The 24496-nt window shown below is 39.7% G+C and overlaps 2 protein-coding genes across 11 annotated transcripts in view; one reads left to right on the forward strand and one right to left on the reverse strand.

The window, feature by feature from the left end:
• The window catches only part of ARHGAP6 (Rho GTPase activating protein 6), a 264909-nt gene that overhangs the window by 130200 nt on the left and 110213 nt on the right, over positions 1-24496 (reverse strand). For 2 of the 10 annotated variants that reach the window (XM_036840647.1, XM_036840646.1), the window contains exon 1: positions 20163-20183. The exons of the other annotated variants lie outside the window; for them this stretch is intronic. The gene's annotated coding sequence lies outside the window, so the exon portion shown is untranslated. Of the gene's footprint in view, positions 1-20162; positions 20184-24496 lie in introns of those variants that run through there. 10 annotated transcript variants of the gene reach the window in all.
• On the forward strand, positions 43-8806 carry AMELX (amelogenin X-linked). The gene is made up of 6 exons (XM_036840659.1): positions 43-96; positions 1365-1430; positions 3841-3888; positions 5261-5305; positions 5581-5943; positions 8662-8806. The coding sequence occupies exons 2-6, from the start codon at positions 1377-1379 to the stop codon at positions 8665-8667; spliced, it is 516 nt and encodes a 171-aa protein (XP_036696554.1). The 5' UTR covers positions 43-96; positions 1365-1376; the 3' UTR covers positions 8668-8806.

The following is a 24496-nucleotide window of genomic DNA, read 5'->3' on the forward strand; positions in this document are numbered from 1 at the left end:
AATGGTATATAATGAGCTCTTAGTTGGAAGAAATCTAAAGGATCAAGCATCCCTGAGTTTCAGAAAGAAACTTACTCTGAGTACGTGTATTCAAAGGTATGTGGATTTTATTCATAATTTGGTATCCTTTCTATCATACTTATTCTTTTTCTGCATTTCATGTTCAAAAGATGCCAATTAGACTCTGATTACTTAAATGAACTGTATTACTTTCTAATGCAGCAAAATGTTTGTCTATATTTCTTTAAATTTTAGGTCCAGAATCCCAAAGCACTTTTCAGGGCCAAATTTCACAGCAAAATATTTATTTTAATTACTTATCAATTAAGGTAAAAATAATTTTTCACAGGCTGTGATCCATTTCTTGGAAAAACATTTCATTTAATTCCATCAAATAGAACCATCAACTGAATGATTTTTTTCATTAATTCAAATTTTAAAAAACAGATTTAGGAGGTAAAAATGTCAGTGTACTTCTCATAGCCAGCATTATTACACTTGATATTCTCTTCCTGTGCAAAATTTAAGGCCTTTCTTCTGACAGTTCTCAAAGTTAGTCAATAATTTACACCACTAAGCAATGTATTTTAGGATGGCTTATTTTGCTTCATGTTCCAAGGGTCTTATTTGCGGAATAATTACAGTGCAGTGTCAAACAAAAGGAAGATGTCAGTAACTAAATATGGAATCTTTCAAATAAAAGTCATTCAATATTCATGGAATAATCACAGAATATTAGCACCGTCCCCTCCCTTCCATTCAACCACATCTTTTGCTCCACATCTGGAGCTCAGGGGTATGTTACCTGAGGGTCTTGCCTGAAGTCCTATGGGTCAGAACACCTGAAACTAAATTCCACTCCTTCCTTATTCTATTTTCTCAGATGATTGGTCTTTGTTTTTAACAGTAGCAGTGCTCAGGTGGACGGTACCAAAAAACATTTCTGTGCCTCCTGGTTCTAAAACTATCAGATACTGTGCACCTTGATGATCTCCTCAACTTTTAGAGCCTACTCTATTCTTTTAATCATTAATTATAAGCTACATTTAGCTTCTATGACTCTACAGGCTATATAGGTATAGGAAAATGGTATGCAAAGTCGTGTAATGATAGATTATTTGTGTCCCTACAACTTGTTCAGCTCTCAACCTAAATGAAAAGCATCTTTATTACCACTGTAACTCCAGAAACAATAAAATGGGTTCAGAACTGGAAATCATATAGGAATGAAGTAACCTCACAAGGAACGGTCCTATCCTTTTTACTAGCAACAGACTAATATGGGTTATGTGGGTTTTATGAAGCATCAATTATGTCCATATTTGAGAAGAGATAAGAAAAGTGGGTGTTGACTTATATTTCAGGGCCATCAAGAAATGGGGACCTGGATTTTGTTTGCCTGCCTCCTGGGAGCAGCCTTCTCTATGCCCGTGAGTAAAACACCCCCTTCATAAGTCAATGTCCAATTTCACAAGCTTGGAAATAAAAGTCTGCCCCACACTTGGTAAACGTTAGGGTTTAAAACAGTACAAGATCAGATATCCTCAAATGTCTCTGTGTTTAAGAAACACTATGAAAAACTTGTTATTAAAAAAATGGATTCCCAGATGCCAAAGATTCTGACTCAGTACAGCTGGGGTGGCGACCAGGACTCTGCATTTTAACAAGCACCCCAGGAGATTCTAATGGGACACTCAGCTTGTAAATAACGTCACCCATCTCTAGATGGAGGAAACTTTTGCAAGGGACCCTTGAAAGGTCTCCAGAGAAAGTACTTAATCGGCCTTAGGCGAATATTACAAAAATGTCAGTTTTCTCTAAAACCCAATTTCTCACAAGAGTCCAAATATTTTCGTGCTCTCCAAACTCCACTGCCGTTGTCCTTCAGGGGGTAAGATTTTGTGTTAGGAACTCCTTTCTTCACCCACCTCCCTGTTCTGAGAGGCCTCGTCCTTTTGGGTGCACCTGTTAAGCACATGACTTCCGTGTGGTTGTCTGGAATCCAACCTATGCTCAATACATATGGATATATTTTACATTCAAATGTACCAAGGACCAGGAAGTCTGACCAATTCTCTCTAAACACAGACACAGAAGAGGTTAGGTCACGTGCAGGCAAGGCAGGATCCATCTGCTTTTCGGTGGCCTAGAGAGCAGTTGATACAACCAGAAGCCAGCAAAGCTTGAATATCTACTTCCTCTCTTCCTCTCTCACCCATAAGACCAAGAGTCTGTGCTCTGTCTTCCTGAGACCCTACACTGAGGCAATTCCTAGTCCCCTGAGGGCCTCTGCATTACAAATTCAGTCTCTGTTCCACTCCTCAGTTCAACACCCCTATTCTCTGAGGGCTTATATCGAGAAGACAGAGGAAAGGCAGTTAACTAAAACTAAAATAATTCACATTCAGATGAGAGGAATACATCCTCTTATGAAATATGAGCATTTCAAGAGAATAGAGCCTTAATCAACTGGCTGTCTGAGGGGGGATGATCTGCATGAGTCTCCCTCCTCCCCCTCTCCCACACTCCAGGGCCAGCCAGAATTCCACAATGCAGGCATCAATTACTTGGCCTCCACTTTTGAAAAGACAGAGAGTCCTGGTTTAGAGAATTATTCAGGTTGTTCTTTATTTTGAGCTTTAAAATGTTTCTGCCATAGAAACATTGACAGAATAATAAAAAGATGACAGAATAATAAAAAGAATCGGCCAAAACTTCATAAATCAACTCTTTCATTTTCCATGGGATTTATAATGCTTCCACTTTACCACACCCATCTTGTTTTCACATTCATCGATAATTCGCACTTAGTTGTTTTGCTGTTGTTGATGTGCTATTTACTTTGCATGCCAATTATGAGTAATCTCGTTGGTACTTAAGCACTTATCCACCTCCTGATCTATAAGGAAAGGTTTGTGAGACAATTCTCTTCTTGCTGGTATTTTGTAACTGTGTAAGAGAAACATATCATTCTTCCCAACATGGAGTGAGTCTTGAGAAATGGAATATTGCCTGCCATATCAGCAAACAAAGGATGTCACAGTCATCAGTGATTGCAGCCAGGTGAGCGGGTGAGCCCTGAGGGAACTCAGGAAGGGAAGAATACCTGCCATCTAGCAGCCTTCAGACTGCAGCCACTCCCCGCGGTGAGACCTGAGGGAACTCAGGATGTGAAAACACAGGATACTGGCCCCAGCTAGCTGAGGTGCATATCAAAGGAAGGATTTAAGTGAGCCCAGACTCTTGCATCTTCCCATACATAGAAAAGCGCTAAATTCCTTAACTTGAGATATCTGGTTTTCGTTAATTAACAATAATCTTTTGACGTTCAGACTACCTGCCCTTTGTTGCAAAACTTCTATATATCCTCGCTCCTCCTCGCCTCCTCGGAGCAGTTTTCTCAGGGTTACTTGAGATGCTGCCTCCTGGGCTTGAAGTCCTAAAAATTTCTGCCGAATACAACAGAACTCTCAACTTTTAGATTGTGAATATATTTTTAGTCGACAGTTTCATCAAGAAGTGAAATGATGGGTGGGGTAGAGTAGGATTAATTGACAACATGGATGGAGGGGTGTCTGAAGATCACTGGAGGATAAATGTGTGCTGGTTTCTGCTCCCAGGTCATTTAGCTGTTCTGGACCTCTTTAAAATAAGAGGGCTCCTCTCCTACACAGCGTACATGTTCAAACTAAAAGTAGACCTCAAATATATTCTGCACTATATAGATTTTTAAAAAGTAGCTTCAGTCTCTCTTAATGTGAAAATTGCATATTCTCTCTCTCTTTCTTTCTCTCCCTCTCCCTCATTCTTTATCTTCTCCTTTCCCCCTCCCTATAAAAGCTACCACCTCATCCTGGGCACCCTGGTTATATCAACTTCAGCTATGAGGTAATTTTTCTCTTTTCTAATTTTGACCATTGTTTGAGTTAACAATGCCCTGGGCTCTGTAAAGAATAGTGTGTTGATTCTTCATTCAAGATGTTTCTCAGTACCACTTTTTCAGTTCTCACTACCAGCTTCCTGGTTTAAGCCCTGATGGGTCACCTCAAGCTTGCATTGCCCCAGAACACTCCTACCTGGCCTCTCTGACTCAGTTTCTCCTCTTATATGGCTATAAAATGTATCCATCATGAACTACCACTCAGGGGAACTGCACAGTAAGGCAGAAATGAACTCTGGCTGAACAGCTTTGTTCTATCCCAGCCTGTGAAACATGGGGAATCAGGTAAGATGTTATTTAAGATCCTTTCCAGCTGGAAAACTCCTGCTTCTAAGATGTTCATACTCTATGCATCTCCCTCATTTGTCTTTACTGAAATATTAGTGACCAAGTGGTCTGTGAGACGTTCTGTAGAGCAATGGAAAGCATGAGATTTCTGGAAATCGGGTTTGAGGCTCTCCTCAACCCCATACTAAGCATGTGACCTTGAGCAAATCATTTTCTCTCTCTAGAACTTTAGTTTCCTCATCTGAAAAGGGGAAATAAGAATAATACCCACACTTCAAAATGTTGTTTGGGGAGCAAAATAATTAAGCAATATAAAAGGCGCTTTGTTAAGTATAACTTGAACAAGGTTAAGAATTGTTCGTTGTCCTGATATCAAATGTTGTACACGAAGGAGTCCCCGGACCTGACGTGAACCGAATACATACTGTTTAGAAAGGAAGGAAACTCTTCCTTCTTTCATAGGTTCAAATGACAATCCATGAGTTTGTTTACTCATACAAACTGAGGGAAAGTGTCAAAAAAAATTTGAGGCAAGATTTTGTTAAACCTTAAAAGGTTGACATATTTGACCTGAAAACCTGTGTTTCTAGGATGAGGGACAGTGTTTCTGCCTCCTTTATCTTTTTCATTGTGACATCAAATCAAAAAAGTATATAATTAATGTTATATCACATTAATTTTCCATTTTGTTTTTCTCTTGCAAAGAACAGCAGGAGCCGGGGAACTAAACAGACTCACTACTTTTGTAACCTCTGTCAAGCTCAGGAACCTCTTTAACTCTCCCTGACCTTGTCTGTAAAAGTGAGGGTGATGATACTTGCCTCAGAGTTTGTGGGAAAACATGAAAAATGTGTGTCATGGATGTAAGGTAGAGCCTCACACATAGGGAGCACCTGACAAATGTTTACCTTATTCTTTCTTCCATAGAGCTCATATTTTCAGGTTGTCTGTATTGACGGGACTGCATCAGTGAGTGTATGTTTCATGTAACTAAATTAAAACAAATGTATTCTAATGTCTCTTTCTCCTAAGGTGCTTACCCCTCTGAAGTGGTACCAGAACATAATAAGACACCCGGTACGTAGATGGTTTTTTTTGTTCTTTGTTCCCTTAAGATATTAAGCATGCATTTCAATTCCCTTTTAAGTGAGGTAACATATCTATGCCACATATAGACACTAATGGGAAGTCTAGTTTGTAAAGGGTCATATCTGTATACACAGTTAGAAATTCTTGCACAGGAAAAAATGAATAAATACTAACAGTGTCATAATGACAAAGAAAACACTGCTACTTCTCCGGCTGGAAGTCAGTGGGGCTGATGGTAAACCCGACTCTTTGTTTCTCACCAGTACCCGTCCAACGGTTACGAACCCATGGGTGGCCGGCTGCACCACCGAATCATTCCCGTGGTATCCCAGCAGGCTGCCCTGCCGCCTCATCACCACTTCCCCATGGTGCCAGCCCAGCAGCCCGCGGTCCCCCAGCAAACCATGGTGCCAGTTCCTGGCCAGCACTCCACGACTCCAAGCCAACCCCACCAGCCACACCTCCCTGCGCCCGCCCAGCAGCCCGTCCAGCCGCAGCCTCACCCGCCCCTGCTGCCCCAGCCGCCTCTGCCTCCGATGTTCCCCATGCAGCCCCTGCCCCCCATGCTTCCTGACCTGCCTCTGGAGGCTTGGCCAGCAACAGACAAGACCAAGCGGGAGGAAGTGGTGAGTACACCGTGAAGTCGCCGCAACACCTATGAGAATGGTAAAGCGAGACTAGCCCCCAGAGTTCTCAATTCCCACACAATCCAAGGCCTAGAGTTTCAGTAGCAACAGTTCGATGATTCTATTAGACCAAGCCTGTACTGTAAGTTTCTATTATAAATGAGTTTATCTACATGGCTTAGTAATTAAGACCGGAGCTTTCGCGGTGGGTTTAAATTCTATAACTACTTTGAATTCCTACCAGAATATATATTATTGAAACCTGTTAATTTTAAGGACAACACTATAAGGGAATATTAGTTCTCTTTATCTTTCAAAGGTTTGACCAGCAACAATAGGCTAGAATGGCACTGAAGATTTTTAAAAAGGGTAATTTTTGACAGTGAGGGGATGCAAATATTTGAACAGGTAGGTGGGAAATCTCTTTAAAAACCTAAAAGAAGACTACTTGTCTAAAGTGGTTTTTAATCCAACCTGGAGGAAGCTAAACTAGACACATTGCTAGATTCCATTTTCAGTGCTGGGATTCTATAGATTAAGCTTTTAGCAAGAAGTCTTCACAGTTAAGCACAAAATATCCTTTCATTACAGAAAGCTCTTCCAAATGAGTGGGAAATAGTCAATAAAATAAGTGACCATTATCCATATATATAAACCCTTACTTCTGTGTATATGAGATTATATAATTCTACTGCATGTATGAATTCAAATGTAATTCCAAGTTATAAATGCTATCGATGATCTTCTACTGAGAAAGTGAGGAGTGAGGTAGAAATGACCTGGATGGGGAGTCAGGATACCTGGGTTCCTGTTCCAGCTTTCCACCCAAAGAGGAGATGGTATTGCACAAGTCACTTCAAATTTATGGGTGTTTTCCCTTCTTTAAAAAGAGAGAAAGCAACTAAATCAGATAATTTTCAAGCCTCTAAGAACAAATACCATAGTTTTCCAATAAAATTATATGTTATATATGGCTTCAAAATTATGGGCATATTTGTGGAGAATACAGAGCATATTTGAAAATTGATTGTATCCCAAATAAGCTGGTGCCAATAGTTGATTATTCTACTCTAAGGTACATGTTCCCTCTTTGTATAGAAAATGCATTTATTTATCTCCTTATTAATAGTTAAGGCCATGAACTTTATAAACCTTGCCAGAGCTATTTATGGAAAGGTGACTTCGGGTAGGTAGTTTGAACTTTTTAAAACTCCCATGTAAAATTAGAGTATAACAATAAATGCTGGAGAGGGTGTGGAGAAAAGGGAACACTCTTGCACTGTTGGTGGGAATGTAAATAGATACAGCCACTATGGAGAACAGTATGGAGGTTCCTTAAAAAACTAAAAATAGAACTACCATATGACCCAGCAATCCCACTACTGGGCATATACCCAGAGAAAACCATAATTCAAAAAGAGTCATGTGGGGGCTTCCCTGGTGGCACAGTGGTTAAGAATCTGCCTGCCAATGCAGGGGACACAGGTTCGAGCCCTGGTCTGGGAAGATCCCACATGCCGCGGAGCAACTAAGCCCGTGAGCCACAATTACTGAGCCTGCGCGTCTGGAGCCTGTGCTCCGCAACGGGAGAGGCCGCGACAGTGAGAGGCCCGCGCACCGCGATGAAGAGTGGCCCCCGCTCGCCGCAACTGGAGAAAGCCCTCGCACAGAAACGAAGACCCAACACAGCCAAAAATAAATAAATAAATTAATTAATTAAAATTAAAAAAAAAAAAAAGAGTCATGTACCCCAATGTTCATTGCAGCACTATTTACAATAGCCAGGACATGGAAGCAACCTAAGTGTCCATCGACAGATGAATGGATAAGGAAGATGTGGCACATATATACAATGGAATATTCCTCAGCCATAAAAAGAAATGAAATTGAGTTATTTGTAGCGAGGTGGATGGACCTAGAGTCTGTCATACAGAGTGAAGTAAGTCAGAAAGAGAAAAACAAATATCATATGCTAACACATATGTATGGAATCTAAAAAAAAAAAAAGGGTTCTGAAGAACCAGGGGCAGGACAGTAATAAAGATGCAGACGTAGAGAATGGACTTGAGGACACAGGGAGGGGGAAGGGTAAGCTGGGACGAAGTGAGAGAGCGGCATGGACATATATACACTACCAAATGTAAAATAGATAGCTAGTGGGAAGCAGCCGCATAGCACAGGGAGGTCAGCTCGGTGCTTTGTGACCACCTAGAGGGGTGGGATAGGGAGGGTGGGAGGGAGACGCAAGAGGGAGGGGATATAGGGATATATGTATATGTATAGCTGATTCACTTTGCTATAAAGCAGAAACTAACACACCATTGTAAAGCAATTATACTCCAATAAAGATGTTAAAAAAATAATAAAATAAAATTAGAGTATAAATAGTGATAGCTTCTTAGAGTTGTCTTATGGAAAATAAAATAAAGTGATGAGTTCAGTGCCAGGCATGCAGAAAGTACTCAACAAAAGGCAGCAATTGTTATTTTATTATTGAATAATAGTTTTAAGTGTTCTGAAGGCAGGGGCCTCCATCCTGGACACCTCATATCTAAAGGCAGTGAGATAACAAAGAAAGTTTTAAAATTATAGAGTTCAACTTCAATGGCTGTAATATTGTTTTGGCAAAACTGAAGCCATATGTGTGACTGTACATGATACTCACTAGGAATATTTGTAAATTGTTTAACTTGCTCCTTTTGCTATTTTTTCCTCCAGGATTAAAAGATCAGAAAATGAGAAGAGAACTGAAGTAGGTACTCCAGTTGCTTTCAGAATGACACAAGAACACAACGATTTGTTCCTACCATCACTTAGCAAATTCTGTAACTGAAAAGTACCATTAGCAAACAATAAAATGTTTTAAAAACCAGTCATGTCTTTATGTTGAATTAAACTTAAAATTTCATGTCACTTGAAAGAAGATATAATAAATGGCTCTACTTGAATAAGATAGGAACTGCTCATTTACACCTACAAATTGACCATTCTGCAGGCAAATGAGGACTATATTTCTTTTTGGAGAAAATTATAATTACACCATCTCAAATCTTTTAAAAAACAGAAGTTTATACTGTAGTTGTAATAGTTGATAACGTGAAAAATTATGAACACGTATAGTCACTGAACCTGAACCAAAAGAAGGGAAGTTTATACGAAGAATTCTTTACATTAAAAAAGATAAGATTTTGAGAGATGTTTCTATTACAAAAAAAATTAAAACTTGGAACGCTGGCTTTACACTTCACACCACATTAGTAACCAAACTCTGGTCTTGTGAGCTCATTCTACTGAAAGTGATTTTTTGATGAAATTATGTGGTACGTATAATAATGTACTGAATTTTAAATTATTGAGGTAGTTTTCCTAAGAAAACTTCTATGAAATGGAGCTTTAAATAGAGAATCACAGTGATTTTATATACAAGTCATTTCTTTCACTTCATAATCTTTAAGATGATAAATTCTACTGTATAGTCTTCAAAATGTTAACAGATGCATAAAATGGACTCAATACAAGTTTTCTTTCCCACTTATATTTATATTTGAATCCTTTTTTCCTCCTACACCCAAACAGAATTGTAAACAGTCTTTTTAGGGTTTATATTACACAGTACCCACAGTAACTTTATTCCAATACCTTTATGATTAAGGCCCCTTAATCATTTTCTGGAATGAATAAACATAACTTTACTGGGAGGGTGTTGATATTCAAACAAATAACTTGATTTTAAAGAATTTAGATTCAATAAAAAAGTAGGAAAGCATTTAATCAATTGGCATAGGCCAATTCTAATCAATTTAGTAAATATTTATTAATCACCTTTTAGGGCAAGGCACTATTCCGTGTCCTGATAAAAATGGTAAGTCCCCATCCTTAAGGAATCTAGAATCTACCAAAGAGACAAAATAAGCTCACAGATAATGATAAGAGAAGGTCTAATAATATTAACACTATGACAGAAGTATAGTCAAAATGCCCTGGCAAACGTGGCAGACATCGTTAGCTAGGTGTCCAACAGCTTTCCTCACCACTCCTTCCTTGTTGGCTGCGCTGGAATTAATCCGAGCATCGGGCCTTCCACAAACTCAGGAGAGAGGAGCTCCCTCCCCTGTCCCACGGAACGAATGTTCACTCCTCCAGTTACCATAGCATACCATATCCATACCAAATGTGGCATCTATTTCCCTTGCTAGTGACTGGTTTAGGGATTGGTTGTGGTGGAACTTAAACAATGAATGAGGCCAAAAGGGAAGTCTAGTAGGAGAGGAGGAGCTTCTGGGGAAAAGAATTACCCTCTAATTTAAAATGTATACTACATGCTAGGAAAAAGTGCTGTTCTGTCTTTGGATCTACTTGTTTGAGGATGTGATGCCTAGAGTTGTGTCTGCCATCTTGTGACCAGGAGGGGCAAGTGGCAAGGCAGAAAGCCCCTAGGTCGTTGGTGGCATCATCGTGTCCCTGAATTAACCAACCTTGGAACCATCTATCTCTAGATGAATGATACACTCTATTTCTATGCTAGTTTCTTTCAATTGTGGGTCACAATTGATTAGTGGGTCATGACATCAATATCAGGACCCCTATCATTTATGTTATGCCAGCAAACTTTCTCCTCCAACAATGTAAAGCTTCTATGGCCAGGACTAAGGAGAATTATTTTGTCAATGACTTTCCTGAAAAAAAAAAATCCAATAGGAAGATAGATAGAAATATATATCCTGGTGTATTCTCCAAAATATATGCCTCCACCATACTTTGCCTTCCACAGCTCACGAAAATATTGCCCTTATGTTTACTCCTACTGAGAAACATTTTAAGGGTGTAAGGAATGATGTTACTTGAAGACTATGTGTGATATTGGAAAGAACACAAACTTCGGAGTCAGACTGGAGTTGCTTTCAATTTTTCTGATCTAAGAGGATTCTCTATTTAGGAAAGCCATGCACAAAATAATTCTCCTTTTATAATAATTCAAATTATATATATGCATATATATATATATATTCAAATCACTTTTTGAATTACAGGGAAAATGTCACGTTTTGGACTCTGAAGACTACTCACTGTGGTATGAGATGTACTGCATAAGTTAATTTTATAAGAAACTGAAACTTGTGTATTAAATGCCCAAACATGTGTTTTAACATAATCATCTTCATCGTAGTCTTCTATAATGGACAGGCATATTAATCACAACATAGCATCTGTTTGATGGCTCAGAATGAGACTTATGGACACCCATCAGTGAAGTGTGTTGTCTTGGAAATTCAGAGGTAATAATGCGGTTATGCCTGTTTTAAATTGCCTTATATTGCTTTGTCGTTCTAACCATTCCTTTCTGCTCCTGGCTATCCCTTCTTCTTTTTGTTAATGTATATTTACATCTTCTAATATGAAGCTTACTATGTCTACATATTCTTCCTAACAAAATAAAGTATGTTGACCTTTGGATTGTTATTCTGGAAGTTCCACAGTCACTCTGAGACTATTTTATTTCCTGGTTGCCTAACTGTGGCAGATGGCTGCAACGGACAAAATACATGTAGATGTATGCGGCTATCACTACATAGTGTAACAAAGCTGATAAAAATTGAATGAAAAGAGCATTTCTAATTAATTAAAACTCAGGCTTAGTCAGCCACCCAATGTTGTACGTTTCTGAATCAAATATGGAAGAAAAATCACTAGATACTAATGACCAAGACTCAAAGTATCGGTTGAAATAAATAGCAATACTGATCATAAATGCACTAATAAACCCAAACTTATACATAAAGACTTCTTAAATCCGTAAAAAAGCAAAAGTATATTATTTAACAAGCTGTGCTATGTCTTTGCAATGAAGCTAAAAGACACAGATGAAGTTGAGTAGACCACCTCAAGGAAATTCTCGTCTCACCATAACCACTCCCATGTCGCTAATACATTTGAAATCTGCTCTGCTATCATTCACTCCTTGCTGGTGAGAGCTTCAATATGCATAATTATTTCCAGGGTGCAAATACATGTCTAGGAACTACCCCTAGAGAGTCATCAAAATGCACGGAAAGATATGTTCAAAGATGTTGATTACAGCATTATGTATAACAGGGAGAAACTGGACCTCACATAAATTTTCCTATATGTATCTGAAGGAATTCTGTGATAAAAAGGATGCTCTAGAAGAAAATTTATTAGTGGAGAAAATGTGATAAAGTAAAATTTAAGACCAAGACTATATCATATGAGAATATTACACATCACCATAACATGTAAATAATTTAAACACACATACATAAATGTGCATAGAAAAAAAACTAGGAGGAAGATACATCTGTTTGTATGAAGGTCCAATTTTTCTACAAAAACCATAAATTACTTCTGTAATCAGGAAAAATTTAATTTTTTTAAAGTTTGTTTTCCCTTTCTTCTGCTTTAATCCAGACACACCTCCTTCCTTCAGTTCCCTTTGATGTGAGTTTTGGATCTTGGTGGGCCCCCTGCAGGTAAATTCCAAGCAGAAATCAGTTCATACGTACTTTTTTTGGAGAAATATTTGGACCAAGAAAAGGTGAAGGGAAAGGGGCAACTGGCTTTAGCAGGAACAAAAACGAACAATACAATCAAACAGCAAAGAAGATATGAGCCTTATAAAGTTAAGGAAAAAGAATTAGAAACAACAAAAATAAAATAAAATAGAAATGACCATCGAGGCAGCTCCTGCTGAAATTCTATCAAAGATTAACTGCATTCAAAGAGCAGGCAGGTCAAAGAGAAAACTCAATGTCTAAGCCCTAAACCCTTAAAGAGAGGGGGCTTGTGGTGACTTTCCAAATTAAATGGGTCCTCTTTTGAGTCTAATAGTACCTGAACTATTGCTGACTTAAAATTAGTTAATTATCTAATTTTACTTTTGGGCTTCAGCTAGCTGTAATGTACATTTTTCTCTCCTGTGCTTAATTACATTGGGTCTGAATCATCTGAAGAGCCCAACCTCAATCAATAACAACTCCAATTAACCAGAAAATGCACACAGTTCACTTATTAGAAAAGGCAAAGGAAAATGCAATCTAACAAGCTAATTTCCAGGCTGCATTTTCATAACCACCTATCTTTTTTTTTTTTCAGGTGAAGTGTGGTTTTATTAAATTGAAAACAATTTGAAAGAAAACTCAAGGTTGGAATCTTACTTATTGAAATTAATGAGTAATGCTTATTACTCGTTGCCAGATACATGGCTCTTGGATGGTGAGATGTTTGGAAGGCAAGAGCCTTGTAACAAAGCTGTGCAGCAGCAAAATTAGAAAAAAAGTGTAAAGTGTCACTATAATATAAAAACTGTACAATTAGCATGCATTGAGGATGGGAATCAAAGGATTACCTGGAGGTAATCTTCACTTAGAGACAGTAATAGTTGTCACATTTTCCAAATCAAAATTTAGATATGTAGGGCGATAATATAATGGAATATTCAAAATCAGAGACATACACCGACTGGCAATTATGCTCTACACTCGCACCGTTCAGTATGGATCCTCATGCGGCTCTTCAAATTTTTAAAAATTAAAATGAAATGAAATTTAAAATTCAGTTCCTCAGTCACAGGAGACACGTTTTAAGTGCTAGAAGGCCGCGTGGGGCTCGTGGCTGCCATACAGAAGAGACACAGAACATTTCTGTCACCGCCGAGAGTTCTACGAGACGGCGCTGCCCTCCACACTGCTTCCTGAAGTAGCAAAGCAACTCTTATGAATTCCAACATTTTAAACAAAAGATGAAACAGAACAGATTTGCTGGTTAAAACTGAACACCTCAAGCCATTTTCCAAGCATTCCAGGAATCACGATCTTGTACGGGAATGTTCAAAGAACTGTAGAAGCGCCCTTATCTTCGTCAGGTCGAATCACACACTCCAAAATGGTTTCCCCTCTAGTTTTCTTTTAAAATAGACAAATCCAGAGTTCCACTAAATTAATTTTTCTGCTTGTAAGAGACACTATTTTAGTTCCAAAGAAATGGTCATTTATTTTCAGACCTCTACCAGCCACGTCCACACTGGCGGTACGAGGCGGGGGCTGCCCTTGGCCTAGGGCTTCACTGGAAACAGGCCAAAGTGTAAGCTGATGGAAAGATAAAAGAAAAAACTAACAAACTTTTGTCCATCCCCGAGGGCGGCTGACTGCCTGTAAGCGTTGGAAAATATTTACATTCTTTTCTATTTTGTGGTTCAAACCAGCAGCGCAACATAGGACAAATGGGTGCGTACACATACACACACACACATACACGCATACATGCCAACTGAGTTTACCTGCAGTAAAAGGACATGTGTGGAGACATGTGCCATTTGAACAACTTGAAATTTTAAATAAAACTTCTCTCCACTCTAATCATTTAGAGACTGAGAGACTGTACGGCTATTGTATTCGTTACCATCACCAAGGCACATTATACTTCTTTCAATACAAAATTCTATCAAGAGAAAAAGGTCAAGTTGCTCACTTTATTTACAAGCAACGTCAAGTTGACCACTTCCTCTCCCAACTCAACACAAAATGAAAACACTGACTTTTCCCCTAAATCTGAAGTGTGCCCCTTAGTAGTAAACGCTTGCCGGAAATACTAATACTGAGTTTAAGGCCAAGACTTTAAAAAGAATACAAAATAGCAAGGAACTGTATTAATTTTTTAAAAAAGAGATCCGACTGTGAATGGCTTAACATGGAAATCACAAGAGAAACATGATTTCAACCAATTTCCCACATTACCAGAACAGAGTGGCCTCTAGGTGTGTTCCGTATTGCTTTAGTAAAATAGCCATCAGCCTATGTTTGTTGTGAAATTCTTGTTAATCAGAATTTTTACTTACTGTTTTGTGATTTGGCTTCTAATTCCTTTTGCCCCCATTTGGTCTAGAGCCTTATCAGCAGGGGTCATTGGCTGAAATTTACTTATTCAAAAACACTTCCCTGCTGGGAAGAATTCATCCTGGCTTCATCTGAAACACCTGACTCTTCTGAGAAGCTAAATAATACTTGAGGAATAAGATAGGGCTGGGAGTGGTGAGGAGAGAAGAGGTTGAGGTGGGAGGAAAGAAATGGTCATTTAGGTCCCAAAGTATTTGCCTCGATAAATCACACCTGAATCATCCATCAAAAAAAATCAAGTTCAGTGAAGCCCCCTTACAAATGACATGCCCTATGGTCAACAAAAAATAGCCCAGGGTAAAGCATTCATTTTCTTTTTATTAATCAAAAATATTCACAACAATGTTAAATATCTTCCTCAGAACAGCCAAATCTTGTTTTCCTCTCCAAAGAATTTTCCACGCTTCGAATTTGTCTGTGGCATGCGGGGGCTCTGGGGTCGGTGAAGCGTCCACACAAGGTCAAGGATGGCTTCCCAGTGAGGTGTGCGGGCTCAGCAGCCAGGCTGTCTGGGTTCACAATCATGACCTTTGCCTACCTGCTGTGGAAACTTGGACAAGTTTCTTAGCCTCTCTGTGCCTCAATTTCTTCATCTGTAAGTCGTACTAACAACCATCTCTGGGTCCTTTCATGGCAGTGAGCTCCAAGTTCAATAAATGTTGGCTACCACTCTCATATTCAGAAAGGGAGCCTTCTCCTGGCTCTGTAGACCCACAAAGGGAACACTACACAGTTGGAAGCAGGGATGATACAGGATTTGGAAATAACATGAAAGTTTTCTATGCCAAAGGCTCCAAAGTCGAACACATCTGTCAGGTATCAGTGTGCCTTCTCTGACATATAGCCACCTGAACACCTCCCTCACTGACTGCTACGCTGCATGATCCCTGCGTTGTCCTATCTGACATCCCCCGAGGCTGTTCTTCGCCACCCCCTAGGTCACTCTAAGGGTAGTAGGAGAGTAAATCCACCAGGAGGGTGGCATGGACTGCGCAAGGCTCATTGGAGGCCAAAGCATTAGACCTCCCCTCTCTGAATATCTTCCTTTCACCTGCTTTGTAAGGCCTGGCCCCCGTGTATACTGACTTCCAACTCTGAACCTTCCCTTGTCCCTCTGGCATTGGTCACAGCTCAGCTAATTCCACTTTAGGGATTTCTCTACCAAACTGTTTTTCACTAGAGCAGTGGTTCTCAACCAGGCGGCTGTGCCTTCTAGGGGACATCTGGCAATGTCTGGAGTCATCATGGGGGGGTGGTGTGGATGGGGGCTGAAGTGGTACTATCGGTACCTAGTACGGAGAGACCAGGAATGCTGCTGAGCCTCGTCCAATGCACAAGACAGACCCCACACAAAGAATGATCCGGCCTTGGATGTCAACACTGCTCAAGTTGAGAAACCCTACCCTGGAAACAATGCCAGTGTTGAATCATGCTGTGTGTTCAGAACTTAACATACAGAAAGAATGAGACTCTGAACAAATGTATGAGTCTGTGTGCATTTTTAAAACGTCATTGAGAAAGAAAAACCAAAAGCTCACATCTTAAAGTTAGTAAACTTGATATAGGATCTCATACAAAGGGCTTTTCACTTCTTGTACCCATTGCATCAGAAAAATCTAAAGAGCTTGGGGGGTGACCAGGCTATTAAAGAAAACTTGCAAGATGAAGAGATGGTCACTCCAGGGTTAAATCAGCTGCTATCTCTAAATCAAAGCCATTCTGCAGAAATTAGAATAGTTACTTGCTTCTTCTGAAGTTACATAAAAGTGGTTGCGTTACCTGAGTAATAAAGAGGAGAAAAATAACCAGACCGTGAGTCATTAGAGTAACTACTGAATTAGAACGCATTGAGTTTGTCTGGGAAGAGTCCTGTTCTGGGATTTACTTGACTTTGGCAGAGTAATGAGAAATAAGTAGTTGTGTCCATAGAGTGGGCAGGGATTTAAGATGCCTTGATTCTCATGATTTTCAGAACCATCACTCTCCAAATATTTGATGAATATAATCAAGTTTTTGTTACAAAATTATTACCAAAAAACCTCCGACAACCATGGAGAATATAAAGCAGTGTGCTTTAAGTAGAGGAGACCTACTTTGATTGAGGGCAGACCTCGGGCAATCTACAGTATTTGATGGACCCAAGGCACAGAACATCCTATCTGTTCAAATACCAAAATCGAGACACTCTTCCAAGTGAGATTAACCCCCTTCCCCTGCCCCTGTATGCCACGCATCAGGAGAATGGCCATAAATGAGCTTCAGCTCAATGCCTCCTCATCTAGGGACTTCTTCTTGTTGGCCCACACGGGCTGCAGTGCTCAGGCCTCCAGGTTTCCCAGAATATGCTGGGCATGCCGTTACTTCAAGCAACTACTTGTTTCTACTTTGGTCTCCCTACTAGCTGGTAAAGTCCTTGAGGAAGATTTTAAAAAATACCTGGAGACTGGTCGGTGTGGTTAATATTTGCTCAAGGAACCATCATTAGCATTAAAAAGCCACCACACTGTCATGTAAAAGTGAAGATAATATAACATTGAACATTTACTGAGCTCCTGTTATATTCTAGGCACTGTTCTAAGCACATGACATGTATTAGCTCATTTAATTTTCACAACCTTATAGAGGAAAAGTTGTCTCTGTCCCCAGTTTACAGGATGAGGACTTGTCTAAACTTTAAACTTGAAAAAGAAATGAGGCATTTCTTAAAACACGCACATCCTGTCCCATGTTTGATGAGCGCCATTTAAAAGGTAAACTAATTTGTCATCTGCCTCTAGGATCCTAATTAAAACAACCTGTATCTATTGCTAACAGCAAATATAAATTCAACTTGATCGGAGTCATAAAGCTCGTCTCCTTTTGTCACTTAATTTTTCCTGCCCATTTGACCTCCCAAGGATGTGATAAGGAGCTAATTGTAAAGAAAGCTAAAGAACTCCTAACCCAATAACTCCTCTGCAGTTTTGGTCAACCACCACAGATGGGGAGGAAAGCTCTGCAAATATGGGCAAGTACCACCACACCAGGGCAGCATTGCCATGGCAACCAGGAGAAACCCATCCATTCCAGCTGTGGGTGTGAACCTGAGCATGACCAGCCCTCACTCCTTCCTTGGTTCCAAAAGATGGATTGAAAACAAACAAAGTCCAGTCCTTATAGGAACAGCAAGGTGCTGTCTTTCATTGATTCGTTCAGAGAAAGCTACAGTGGGAACTAATGACATCTTAGAAAATTCAGGCCTTGGCCCTACGTTATCTTCCTTCCCAGGAAGAGCACTGAACTCATATTCAACACATATGGAAAGCCCATATCAAGTGACATTGTGAAGTTCACCGAGAATGGTCAGAATAGGAAGGCTGCTGATATACTCTTAGCATGACATTGAATCAGAACTGGTTGGCTGGCATACTTTCTCTACCTGGCACCTGATGTCCAGATTAAAATATATGAAAAGGTTCAAATATCTCAGTGGCGTCCTGCATTGAAGTGTCCACAAATGCTAGCTATCGAGGTGGCAGTCCAAACTGGCTCCTTCCACCGGGTCCTGACTAGAGAAGGAAACATTTGCAAACTTGCACAGCTGCATGCAGTAAGAAACCTGGGCTTGGAAGATTTACAAAATCCAATTTTCACCCTGTGATGAGGAACTTGGGCTCAACCTGGTTTCCACAAATAATTTGTTCTTAATCTGAAAATAGGCACAAGTGAGCAACTTCAAAATCTTTTTTTAAAAAAAGACAGTGATGGATTTTTAAAAGTATTTACTGAACATTGCTTAAATGTGCAATTCCTATCAGCAAGATTTCTGAAGAGAGTTGGAAAACGAAAGGGGATTTACTGCCTTTGTGGCTTATTTTCCCACAGGTAGGAAAAAAATGTTCCTGATGAACAGCGATAGGTGTCCAGGAACCTGCGATCACTGCAGCCTGAGCAGATTTCTCTTATAGTTGCTAGTAACTATAAATAATCAGAATCGCTATATTAAGTCTTTGCCCTCTTTCAAAATGGAATCATTCAACAGATTGTAAATGATGGGGATTTAAGAGCAATAAATTTTCTCCAAAAGTAACTTGGTTTTTAACAAATTAAATAATTAATATATATTTAAACTGCTTTATATGGATAGTGGCAATGTGCACACGACAGAGAGAGGAAGAAATCTGCAAATGAATTGAAGCAGCATGGTCACGTAGTTTAAGGTAAGAGATTGCCCACCTGCAGGAAAGCCGGTGATTCGCCTTCTCGGTGTTAAAAACATTCACCAAATAAGCTAATGTTTCATATGATACCCTCTGTTCCTTTAGGAAGGATTCAAAGAAACCTTTACTTGTAGCTATATAAAACCAGCAAGTATCTAAGCTCTGTGAACACTTTGGTAATATTCTAAATTAATACTAAGAAAAGATGAGTTTTGAGGTCTTTCTATGAAATCATAAAAAGCTGGAATCACAAAAAATAAGGTTTGTACGAGAGGTTGCAAGCAGCAAAACCAAGGCTTTCTGATTTTCTCCATCAATCATCTGTCTTTGCTGCATGGAAGAGTCAGACCACATTTTGTGGTTTCACACCAGTACCCATATTGCTTGTAGATGTCACAGAATCTTGATCCTCCATCATACTGAGGGGAGGGGCAAGATTTGCCCTTGTCCCAAATTTTTGTCATTATATGGTACCCAATGATCCAGACCCAAAGAGAAGCTCAAAAGCAATGATGATTAGTCTCAGTTCTGTCATGGACTAGCCAGGTGACCGTGCCACAACGGGATCCACTCCTACACTCAGTTTCTTTATCTGTCTCAGAAAAATATTGCAGTAGAAGGCCACAAAGACCCACGCGACAGTAACAATATAAGGCAATGTGCATTGCTAAAGTCAAATTGCATCAATTTTTAAATACCGAGAAAACAGCCAAAAGGAAAGGTGCAGAAGAAATGGCAGGTCCTTACTGAGATTCACTTTAAGCTTTCAATAAAAATATGAGTGTCTTGGCAATGATATGTAACATTCCAGCCAGCCTGGCTCGAAGGCTCTGAACCTTCTCCTAAAGCAACAGGCAGAGACATCTTAAGTGTCATCTGAACCATCTGAACTTTGAAGTTGAAAGAGACTCTGGTGCTGGAACAAGCTGAGTGAATCCCTCCAAAGCAATTGCTCTCTCATTCTTTCCTGCTTGTGTCTACCTTCCCCCGATGCCGCTCCAGGATTACTACCCCATGAGTCGTCCATATCTTATTGGCTTGGGTCCTGCCTTGTTTCAAGCAAGAGGCACAAACACACAGAGCCTGAAACGTACACACGGTATCTTCTTACCTCTCCAGGGTCCTTACATCTCAGCAGTAGCAGCAGCTCCAGGCAGAACTGACCTCCCATCCTCCCCACACAGAGCCCCTGGCCAGTGTGGGAACAGAGAAGGAGCCTGGAGACAGGGATACTGCTCAGAGAGCTAGAGGAGCCAGGCAGGGCGGGCAGGCTCCCTGGCTGGAATGTGCAGCCAGAGGCCCTGGGAGGGAGAAGGCCTGGGGTCACTGTGATCCTCTGAGTCAGCACCCTGGGGAACCCTCAGCTCTGAAAGGCCTCCTTTGCAACATGAGGTGGAGAGGCACCGAGAACTTACTAGGGGTAAAATTCTAAAAGTTACAAAACTGAGGTAAATGGTTATATGGATGTATACCAGTTTAAAGTAAATGGTAGAGATGCAGTATGAATGCCGGAGGGAATGCATGTAAATTACATGCTAACTCCTATATCTGATAAGGGGCTTGTACCCAGAATATATAAACAAATCTTACAACTCAATAATAAAAAACTCAAATAACCCAACTTTTAAATGGGCAAAGGCTCTGAATAGACATTTCTCTGAGGGAAATATACAAATGGCCAAGAAGCACATGAAAAGATGCTCAGCATCATTAGCTCTCAGGGGAATACAAATCAAAACCACAATGAGACACTACATTACACCCACTGGGATGGGTAAAAAGAAGTGCTGGCGAGGATGTGGAGAAATTGGAACTCTTATACAATGCTGGTTAGAATGTAAATGCTTTGGAAAACAGTTTTTAGTTTCTCAAAATGTTAAACGTATAGTTACCATATGACCCAAAAATTCCACTCCTAGTTATATGCCCAAGAGAACTGAAAATATTTGTCCACACAAAAACTTGTATGCAAAATCGTTCACAGCAGCATTACTCATAATAGCCCAAAAGTGGAAATAACCCAAATGTCCATCAATCAATGAATAATGAAACAAAATGTGACATAACCATACAATGGAATTATTCAGCTATAAAAAGGAAGGAAGAACTGATACATGCTACATGCATCGTGGATGAACCTTGAAAACATTATGCTGAGTGTAAGAAGCCAGACACAAAAGACTACATATTGTATGATTCCATTTCCACGAAATGGCCAGAACAGGCAAATCCACAGAGTGGCAAAAGACTAGTGGTTGTCAAGGGCTGAGGCAGATGGGAGGATTGGGGGCAGTAATGACTAAGGGGCACAAGGTTTCTTTTGGGGGTGATGAAACTTTTAAAATTGATTGTGGTGATGGTTGCACAACTCTGACTATACCGCTAAATTACACCCCTTAAATGAGTGAATTGTATGGTATGTGAATTATACCTCAATAAAGCTGTTCCGTTAAAAAATGAAACGCTAGCTCTTATTGCCTTGCCCCAACCCTTCCCCGATTACACTGGGCTCTTCTGAGATCACCCTCACTCCTGCAGATTCACCTATGTGGCTTGGCAGGGGCTATGGTGAGAGAGGGCTTCCCCAAGCACAGAACCGTGACTACCGGCCCCTGGCAAACCGGGACCCTTCTCCTCAGCTTCATTTCTAGGCCACTGTTGACAAGAATTCTGCTCTGGCTTCATGGTTTGGCCCCTCTCCGCCCTGACTCCTTCATTCCCGGGTGGTGACTCCATTCCCAGCACGCCCATGGTTCCCATTTGTGAGAGTCCTTTCGAACTTACAGTTGCTCCTGTATCCCATGTAGCCGCCCTCTCCAAACAGATGACATGTGACGTAAGCACAGTGGCCCCTCACAGCTCAGTAACTTTTTCATAGCTGAAATTCAGTACTAATTGTTACCCTTCACCCTTTTTTTTTTTTGAAGGGAAAGGAGCTATTTTCTTGAGCATTTTAAAAATAAGGGTATTGCCTCTAGACGCTATTGTGCATTTTTACAATTATAAGTAAAAATGAAATTAACAGGTGATGCCAATGAAGGAAGCAATTCAATGAAGAGACTACCACAGTGGTCATTGGGTTAAAGAAATCCAACATTCTTACATAATTTTATCATTCACAAAGAGAACTACATTAGAGTTACTGACACATTTTAATTATTGATACTCATTAGTATTATTTGTTTCCATATCCTTTATCTTTCCAAACTATTCTTGGGCACAATGTACCAATGCCTACGAAAATTATTCTCTTAATGATAACTAGTTCCATCCTGTCCCATGCTCGAGATTTTGTTTGAGTCAATGCATTCTGTTATTAGGACCAGTCTTAAGAGAAAGGTTCACTAGTGGCCCCAATTAGTTACAATGCATAGCGTCTGGAATTTATCACATTTTGGACCAGCATGTAATTTTTGCCTATTCTGGATCTGTCTGAAAGTTTTTCAACCTTTAAAAGCCCTTATTCATTTTTATGCAAATCAAAACTACAATGAGGTGCCACCTCACACTGGTCAGAATGGCCATCATTAAAAAGTCCACAAATAATAAATGCTGGAGTGGATGTGGAGAAAAGGGAACCCTCCTACACTACATTGTTGCTAGGAGTGTAAATTGGTACAGCCACTATGGAGAACAGTATGGAGGTTCCTCAAAAAACTAAAAATAGAGTTACCATATGATCCTGCAATCCCACTCCTGGGCATATATCAGGAGAAAAAACAGAATTCAAAAAGATACATGCACCCCAATGTTCATTGCAGCGCTATTTACAATAGCCAAGACATGGAAGCAACCTAAATGCCCATTGATAGATGAATGGATAAAGAAGATGTGGTAAATATATACAACGGAATACTACTCAGCCATAAAAAAGAATGAAATAATGCCATTGGCAGCAACAGGGATGGACCTAGAGATGATCATACTCAGGGAAATAAGTCAGAAAGAGAAAGACAAATACCATACAATATCACTTACAGGTGGAATCTAAAATATGACACAAATGAACATAGTTTTGAAACAGAAACAGACTCATAGACATAGAGAACAGACTTGTGGTTGCCAAGGGGGAGGGATGGATTGGGAGTTTGGGATTAGCGGATGCAAACTATTATATATAGAATGGATAAACAACAAGGTCCTACTGTATAGCACAGGGAACTATATTCAGTATCATGTGATAAGCCATAATGGAAAAGAATATGAAAAAGAATGCATATGTATGTATAACTGAATCACTTTGCTGTACAGTAGAAATTAACACATTGTAATCAACTGTACTTCAGTAAAATAAATTTTTTTAAAAATTATTTATTTTTACAAGTTGGTACCATTGCCCTCTGAAGGACGTCGGTGGAAGGAGGAGGCTTTCCCATCTGAGGGATAAGCAAGGCTGCAAATGAATGTTCCCAACAGACCCCGCCTGTGTTCATTCTGTGCTGGAATGTTCATACAGGCTTCTTCTCAAACACACTTGAGTGCTGTGGGTAATAGATGTCAAATAATAAAACTCAGAGGCACATGCTATGTTACTTTTTAAGGGAAAAAAGTGGGGGGAAATCAAAGGGTTTAACAATTTTATTCACTGGCTTATATTCAGCGACTCCGAAAATTTGGCCACTGCTCAGGTTTGTGAATTTCTATGGAAAATGAACTGTGCTTGGCAAGCTTGCCGAAATATGAGGCTGATAAAAAAATGTTTCATGCTTTCTCAAGACCTTATGCCACTAACTGTGTGGGATTGGAAAAACTGTTCAAATGTCAATTTAAACACTGTAAATAAATGATTTTCTATACCCATATGAATTAACATTATTCTGTTGATTTCAGAGCATAACTTGAACTAAAGTTTCCTTGAGTTTTAACTAGGAAATGTTTCGTGGAGAATATGGACTTCAGATTAGACAAGTTGAGCTCAGTAGAGTTCTATTCAGAATCAGAAATGTTAATGCAACGCATTATCTTACACTATGGAGAACTGACTGAAAATTCAATTGACACAAAGGTTGTTAGGAAGCAGGTCCTGAACTCAAAAAAAGGAGTAGGCCAAAAGAAATAAAACATTACTGTAACAGCCCAAATCATTATATAAAAGAACACTGTGGTGAATTCCATTGCAAAGTTCATGACTCGTGAACATTATCTTCAAACCAGTCATCTCTGAGTTTTATAGAGTCGACTATCCAACTGCCTTCTTGACCCTTCCATCTGGTATCTCAGGGTCATCTCAGACTTCATTTATCCAGTGCTGAACTCTTGACTTTCCTTTCTGGCAAACGTCTTTGTACCTAAGCCTCCTACATCTTAAGAGGTGTTTATAAAGCATTTATCTCAGTGCCTGGCATGCAGACCTGCTCAATAAAGGTTGATGATATTGATGATGATTGATGATGATGAAGATGATGATTTTTATGCACCCAATTAGTTGAGCCAGAAACCAAATGG

This window comes from Balaenoptera musculus, chromosome X (assembly GCF_009873245.2).
Source record: "Balaenoptera musculus isolate JJ_BM4_2016_0621 chromosome X, mBalMus1.pri.v3, whole genome shotgun sequence".
In the NCBI taxonomy this organism is placed as follows: Eukaryota; Metazoa; Chordata; class Mammalia; order Artiodactyla; family Balaenopteridae; genus Balaenoptera; species Balaenoptera musculus.